The sequence below is a fragment of the Alligator sinensis genome, unplaced genomic scaffold (genome assembly GCF_000455745.1).
Source record: "Alligator sinensis unplaced genomic scaffold, ASM45574v1 scaffold607_1, whole genome shotgun sequence".
Classification (NCBI taxonomy): domain Eukaryota; kingdom Metazoa; phylum Chordata; order Crocodylia; family Alligatoridae; genus Alligator; species Alligator sinensis.
This window is the reverse complement of record NW_005841935.1, coordinates 178932-187142: the sequence shown is the minus strand read 5'-3', so window position 1 is coordinate 187142 and position 8211 is coordinate 178932. Positions and strand designations below refer to the sequence as shown.

General features: G+C 51.1%; 1 protein-coding gene across 1 annotated transcript in view; it reads right to left on the bottom strand.

Annotated features, from left to right (window-relative positions):
- Nucleotides 1-8211, bottom strand: part of SLC49A3 (solute carrier family 49 member 3) — a 55872-nt gene that overhangs the window by 33741 nt on the left and 13920 nt on the right. The window contains 1 exon segment of the mRNA XM_014518009.2: nucleotides 6071-6229. Coding sequence (XP_014373495.2) covers nucleotides 6071-6229 — 159 coding nt within the window.

Sequence of the window (8211 nt, the reverse complement as noted above, 5' to 3'; positions counted from 1 at the left end):
CACCCTGCTGAAGCTAGCCATGCCCACCAGCCTACATTACGTCAGCTACCTGTTTGGCATGGACAAGACCACTGCCGGGGAGGCCATCCTGGAGATGTATGGTGTCATCCAGAACGTGCTGGGGGACACTGTGCTCTGTGAGTATGACCTCCCTGGCAGTGGTGGTGGGATTCTGTGCCCTGGGTTTCCCCCAGCACAACGGGGCCCTGGACAGGACCTGCATCCTCATCACCTGCCCACAACATGATGACCATCCCTATTACAGCCGAAGGGACTTTCACTCTATGGTGTTTCAGGCCATCATGGACCACCAAGGAGCTATCACACAGGTGAGCGCTGGCAGGGCAGGTAGTGCCCACAATGCCCACATCTTCAGGAACTCTGGCCTGCCAGGCCTAGTGAGAGTGGGCGCTTTGCGCTGGGGGTGCCAGACCTGCAGCTGGGTACCATGGCCATCCTGCCCTTCCTTATTGGGGACATCCCCTACCTGCTCCTGACCTGGCTCATGTGGCCCTACACCAGTTAGCTGGACCCTCGCCAGGCTCACTTTAACTGCTGCCTGGGCAGCACTCACACCCTGGTGCAGTGTACCTTTGGCCGTCTCAAGGGTTGCTGGCACAGCCTCACCACCCACCCGAAGTTCAGTGAGGACAACCTCCCCTGGGTCACTGTCTCAGCCTCTGTGCTGCATAACATCTGTGAGGCCCAGGGGGAGCTATTCTGTGAGGTCTGGGTGGGGGAGGCACAGCACATGGAGGATGCCTGGCAGAGGGAGCAGCCAGAAGCAGAGCAGCAGTGGCAGCACCACCCCAGGGACAAGGCCCCAGGAGAGCTGCACACCCGTCAGCAGGGGCAGGGCATGGGGTATGAGAGGTGCTGGTCGACCACCTCCTCCTGCACTCCCTGCTCTCACCTGTCTGCACCACCACCCGTGGACCCTCCACGCCCGCTGCCCACCCCCAGCACCATGCTCACTGCAGACGCATCTCACAAGAACAAGTTTTTATTTCCCTCACATCAACCAGAGACTCCCTCTCCCCTCCCTCTACAACTGAGCCCCCACTCCGACAATGCCTCCACCTGCTCATGCTCTAGGGCCAGAAGCTGTGCCAGGAACTCCCTGTCTGCCCAGTCCCTCACCTACTCATGCCGGTCCTGTGCCTCCTCATGTCAGTCCTGTGTGCCCTTGTGGACAACATCCTCTGCCTGCCACCTGTCCTGGCAGGCCACATCCTCTGCCTGCCAGGCCGGAGTGTCCACCAGCTGGTCCTCCAACACCATGACCGGGCGGTCCAGAATGAGAGTCCTGTTCAGGATCCTCCTCTGGTGGAGATGGCACATTGGAAGGGCCCTGGCTGTGGGCGTTGGCGACCCTGAGGCCACATCCTAGCTGCCAAGCACAGCCTGTTCCCTACATGCAGCTGCAGACTTTGTAGAACCATGAAAAAGAAGCTATTTGTATGAGCTTGCAACATTTCAGAGGTAAGATGCTTTGTACCAGGGGCCTCAGATCGAGAGTCAGGTGTGTAAGGCAGCCCGTTGACCATGTTAAGTCAGGCAGCCAGGCCCAGGCTCAGGCAGCCACTGGTCAAGCCTCCATCCCCACTCACTCCCCTGGGGCCAGTGGCTTGCTAGGTGCTGCCCGCAAGTAGCCTGCTTCCCCCACCCTGTTCCCAGGGCAGGACAGGCCAAGCTCCTGGCAGCACCTGCTGCTGTGACTCCAGACCCCATTGCTCCCCCTCCTCCTGCAGGCCAACTGCTCCCACAGCACCCAGGCTTGGGAGATGCAGGGCTCCCGGACTGGGATGAGGAGCTACCACTGCCCCCACCGTCCCAGCAGGAGGCTTCTCCAGGGAGGAACCTCGGGGCCAGCCCCACCCTGCGCCACTACTACGTCCCAAGCGTGCCCATGCTGCACGTGCCTCAGGCAGCATCAGGAGCTGTTTACCTGGACCAAAGGGGTGCCTGACCCACTACACCCTACTGCTGCTGAAGGCCAGATACCCTGGGTGCACCTGCACACCTGGCATGGGACCCTGAGCTTCAAAATCGAGGGAGGCAAGCCCAGGCTGCCACACAACCTCCGCTGCCGCCTGGAGGGCTATCTGTGGCTGTGCTATATGGCCCTGCCCCGCACAGCCAGGGAGCACATCGCTACCAGCATTGGCGCATTCCTCAGCATGGGAAAGGCCCATGCCCGCCTAGCTGCAGGGGCACAGGCTGCTCAATAAATCTTTCCACTGTCTCCTGCCTTCCTATGTGCTGTGGGGGGAAAACCTGGGGCATGGGGAATGTGGCTAAGACAGGTGGGGAGGGGGACCACAGACAGAGGCTGGGTGTTGGGGCTGGGGGCAGGGACGGCCCTTCCCCCAGTGTAGGGCTTACCATGTAGCTGTGGCTGGTGGCTCCTCATGGTCGTGTCTGTCAGCGACGGCACGCAGATCCAGGTCCTTGGATGGCTGGGCACAGTGGGCAGGTGCCCAGCCAGGGGGCCCCCCGGAAGAAGTTGGTGCTGCCATCATGGGTCCCGTACCGGCTCTCTGGGGCTCTGCATGGCTGACTGTGCTGCTGGGCCTGGGCAGCTGCATGAAGCACCCAGCACAGGGGCCTGGCAAGGGACTGACAGCTGCACAGCAGAAGCAATGCCCTGCAGCACCTGCAGGCTCAGGGTAGGCTGCTGGGGGTGGGCTGCGGGCAGGTGGAGCTGGCCCTGGCAGCCAGAAGCTGCCTGCAGCTGGGCCTGGGGTCTGGCAGGCCTGGCTGGAGCCTGTAGCAGTCTGAATGGTGCAGGTCTGGCAGCCGCATGGCACTGGGTGCTAGGCAGTGGTACCAGGGTGCAGGCAGGCTGGGGCAGCTGGCCTGCAGCCTGCCTAGGGGCACACAGGGGCCTGGAGTGCCCTCAGGCTCCCTACTGGTGTGCCCCAGGGCCCAGAATGCCTGTGGGCTTTTAAAGGCCTGAGGCAGGGGCTGCTGTAGAGGGAGCCCAGCCCTGGGGCAGGAGAGGCTCCCAGCCCAAAGCACTGGGGCTAGCCTGAGGCTGGTCCCCTAGTGACAGGGCTGACTTGGGACCAAATTTGCTCCTGGGTTACGTCTACATGTGTGTTACTGAGCAGTAACTAATCACGAGTACGAGTATCAAATTTATTTGCCATTAGGGGTTTTTACTGTGCACTTACTGCATAGTAAAATATGCTACTGCACACTGATGCACACAGACGCACCCAGAGAGTCCAAACGTATTTTCTGTAATGTCTCAGAAACATTACAGGGCATTTCTGAGCCTGAAAATGCATAACTGTCCATCTCCTAGGAAGTGCAAAGTTCATCATTTTACTAAATGGAGGATAGCCAAATTACTTCCCCAGCAGCCAGCATACAAGGCCAGGTATCCCGAGGGCTTAAATGAAGGGTTAGTATAAGAACAGGGGCATGCCTTTCTCAGAATAATTCAGTCAGCATGAGTGGCCAGACAGGTCAAACCCGGCAGTCAGTGAACCTTGGCTGCTGAGGCTGTTTCACCATGTTTACCTGTAGAATTTTACTCTGTCTACCTAGGTGGCTCCTTGTGGTGCTGGCATTCAGTTTGCAGCTTCCGACATGAGAGATGGGTTCAGAGGCAACCCTGGAACAGGTTTGACTTGCTTACTGTATGTGAGATGAAAGGTCACTACAAATGTCTTGCTGCTTCTTTAGCCCCTGGCCCTGCCCCCTTGGCCTGAATCATGAATCCTTCAAGCTTCTCTTCTACCCTCACCGACTTCAGTCCTTTGAGTTGATTTAGTGCTGGTGAATTGTCCTTGCCTGCTTACTATATTTGCGGCAAACAGAACAAGGAGTTAACTCCCTGAGGGCAGGTGTATACTGGTTCCATGCTGTTCTTGAGAATGGTAGACTTGTTTTACAACAGCAGCCTTCTGCCACTCCAAATCCATTCTCAAGCACACCAGAGATAAGAGATCTCTATAGGAGAGCAGGGGACATCCCAGAGCATCCTCATCTGTCTCTGTTCCAGGTTTGGAGTACATAGAGTGCTGGGGCTTCTTTTCCAGCAACAACCTCAAGAGCAACACAGAACTAATGTAGGCATGTCCTCCTTTTTCTTATGAGCCCCAACAACATGGTAGCAGAAGACAAGTGAGGTGGGATTTGGGGTCAGCAGCTGGGCATGTCCTATTAGCCTAAACCCTTTGATAGCTTCAAGCAGTATGAAGAGGTCTTGGAAGCATAAGCATGCTTTTTTCTCTCTGAAACACTCAGTTTGCATTTATTTTCATCTTTTATTTCATGACAGGGCTTTCATCTGTGTGGCAGGGGGTGGGGAATGAGGGACAGAACCCTGAAACACAGTCCTGTAAACAAGCCTGCATGGGAACTAACAAGCAGGAGGGAGGAAACAGCCATGGGGCTACTGATAATGAGCCACTGACACCTGGGTAGAGTCATTAGTAGCCTGCCCTGGACTGATTAAACAGATACTGAAAGGGAAAAAAACAGGAGAACGGAGAGGATGGCTACCAGGTTAGGAGATTCCCTTCTGCAGGGAGATGCTGAAACTGTAGTGGGAAGAGGCTTAAGGGTTACTCCAATGGAGGGAGGCATGGGAGAATCACAGCCTTAAAGAGACATACACTAAAGCCAAAGGAGAAGACTTAAAGAGACAGGACATCATAATTATCCCAGGAAAGGGATAATTTTGTTTGGAGAGCAGGAGTGGCCTGAGTGGGAGAGGGGACTAGAAAGGGAGTGAAGAGGAGGTCCCCACAAGAGCCCAGGCAGGCTCAGATACAGAGTAAGCGAGTGACAGAGCACACAGGAGTATAGAGTAAAAGGGCCTGAGAAGGCCCAGTGGGCAACTGAACCAGGGCGAGTCCAGAGAGGTGCAGGACACAAGGTCCTGCCAAGAGAAGTGAGAGCATAGGAGACAGCAGAACAGAGAAGCTGGACTGGGGACTGGGTTGTCTGGACTGGGGATGAGTGAACTACGAAAGAGAAAATGGAGCACCATATTAGCACCTTCATGAGCCATAAGCAGCCTCCCTTCTCAAATTAACATCTACTAAGAACTAAATCATGTGGCGGGCACTAGAACAGAAGTGAACTTTGTTCAAGACAAGCTTCAGGGCAGGAAGAACGGGGGGGTGGGGGGGGGGCGGGTGTGGCCCTGTGACAAGAGAAAGGGCTTTGACATCCAGAAGCCCACCAAACTACTGGTGGGCTGGATACAATGGTTCCACAGGCCAGATCTGGCCTGCAGGCCATATGTTTGGCATCCCTAAACTATGGCATGTAACTTCATGGATCTTAAAGGCTAAACTAAGTGAACTCAAACAGATCTGCAGGTTGGCAATTGTGCATGCTATGATTTTAGAAAGCTGTGTAACTTATTACCCACGAGAGAGGTAGCATTACTGGCCATGCAATAAATAAGACAAGTGCTCCAGTAGCAACAACTAAACTTGGGTATGACTGAAGGTTGTTTACTTTGGAGCGCAAACCATCTTTAAGATGCTTCATGACAGCTTGACAAAGTTCCAAGATAACAAGGAAGATTTTCTAGACATTATAATAAAGTCAAGCTCACAGATAAGCATAGTAACAGAGTGGTTCAAGTCCTCCTCCAGACCCATGGCAAAGATCACACTCCATTGATACAACTGTAAATAGAGTAGTGGTCATTCCAGCTGGGGAGTCAAAGATGACCATATTGCTCTCACGTGCAGATGGCTAGGAAACTAATATGTTTCAACAATAGTGCCCCAATGGTCCATTAGGCTTGGCTGGACATTTCTTTAGTGACATTTCATGAAGTGACCCTGAGCCCAGAGAAGGGAAAGTAGCTAACCCACCTTGTTCAATTTCATCTTTTCTCACTGTTGACATTACATTTCCTTTTGGAGCAGATTTTATTTATTACAAATAGAGCTTTAAATCTCAGGTAAAGCTTAACAAGAATGCCATTTAAAAGCACTAACAAAAAGTGACTTGGATTCCCACCCACAAAGTACACGTTAATGCAAATGTCATCTTCACTTATTTTAAGCAGTCAATGCAGTGTCTTGATTAAACTTACGGTAAATTTGAGTCCAGCAGTATCAAGAAGCCATGTGGCCACCAGTCCAAATGGAATGGATATCAGAAGATACAGTAAGGATAGCCAGTTAATGGTATCCAAAGATACGTTGAAATAGACTGCTGCTTGATCAGCCACTGGAGCAAACGTCAGCCACAACTGCAGGAGAAAAAACATGAAAGCTGTTGTCAGGACTCCTGAACAACACTGGCATCTGTAGACAGAAACCCAAGCCCCAACACCCAGAGGCCCGTCCTAGCCCAGTTTGGGCCCTCCCTTGAGGTCACCAATGGAAACTACAGTCTGCTGACTAGAGTGCTATAAAACCCTCCCACTTTCTGTATGGCCTTGTCTCAGCTGCTGCTTTGGACCCTCATGCTTGATTCCAGTTAACCTTTTTTGTCTCAGACAGGCTTATAGCCTTGATCAACTGTTTTACTTTGCCCATTACCTTGTGTTGACCCTTGGTTTGATATTCTGAAACCCAGATTGATACTTGGCTTTGACCTCAGCAACTTACATTCTAGTAAACCATTGGCTCTGATCCTAGGGTGAACCACTAAGCCTGACTGCCTTACAGCTATGAGCTAATGCTCTAACCATCAAGATGAATTCTCCCCTCCTTACTCACCATGAGGCCAAGTACTAGCATCTCGCTTGTACCTGCCCCTATTGTCACTGTGAATGGTATGTGCAGTGACATACTGTGGCAGATTACTAATGTTGCGTAGCCTGAATAGTCGTATGAATTTTGACTTAAAAACTGTGATTTTGTGTATTAAAAGGTACAACCATTAAAAAAAAAGTTAAAATTCCAAAAAAGAAAGAAAAACGCCATTTTTTTGCAGCACACTTCCATTGCCCTTGCAGCACATTGGTGTGTTGTAGCACACCCTTTGGGAATCACTGATCTAGATAAATTAAGTCCTTCATATTAACCTTCAAGAAGCCTCTTATCTTACCATAGAATGATAGCATATTTGCCTAACACGATCTTCCTCTGTCAATTTAATGTTGTGCTTTGTCTAGTTTTCCATCTTTTTCAGTGCCTGCTCTAAAATCTTACTTTTAAGTCAAGTTAATAGGCCTGCCAAAGACTTCTTTGTCATTCATATCCTTTTTCCCCAAGTACAATGAGGTAAGTTATGAGGCACTTTCAGGGTTATATTTTCAGTCATTCACTACATCCAGTATGGCCACTGCTGTATTTCCACAAAGGAAAACATAACAGCAATTGTACATCTATTTTTGCCAATTGTACATCTATTTTTGCCAATTTTATCTCTGAGATTATTTACCTCAACCTGCAATTTAGGCACATAGGTAAGGAACCTACTTTTCAGGGTTGCTGAATACTTATAATGAGCTAAGGGACTTGCTGATATTCATTACCTTTAGAAAATCAGGACACTTTTACCTGATATAGTTTCCTCTGAACTATAACAATATCTCCATAAGCTTTGTCTTTCAGAAGAAATGAGCTGAAATTGGCTCAATTCTGAGCTGGGATGTGGAATGGAACAAATTCACAATCTTGGCCAAAGCCCCAAAGAGAGAACCCCAACAAAATTCTTTAAATTTAGGATATATTCCCAGTTCATTAGAAGACCTAAATTTTGTAGTGGTATTAGGTCATCTTCAAGTTTAGGTGATGAATGCTCTGGTAAATTAGATAAAAGAGGTATTTAAATGCACATACAATCTTCAATTTGTTTTCTTCCTTCTTTTTGTAGAGTCTTAAAGAGCAGTCCCCAGTCCCCTACTCCCTGCCTCCTCTTGCACATACTTCTAACAAGGTACCACTTTGCGGAGATTTGGCCCAATTCGGTGGCTGAATCTCCGAATATGAATCGAATCAGGGGACCCTTAAATCTCTCCAAATCGAATTGGAACCCTCCAAATCGATTTGGAGACATTTGGACATAGACACAGCTTTAAATGTTTTTTCTACATACCTCTAGGTAGCAGGGGCTTGTGAGTGCTGTGATGGTGGGGCAGATGGAGTGTCCCACAGAAGCATTGGGGGCTCCCCAGCACACTCAGCAGCAGACCCGGAAGTGGGCCAGCACTTCCAGTCCACTTCCAGGTCCACTGGGGAGTGCACAGGCCCCCCCCCCCCCCCCCCCCCCCCCCCCCCCGCC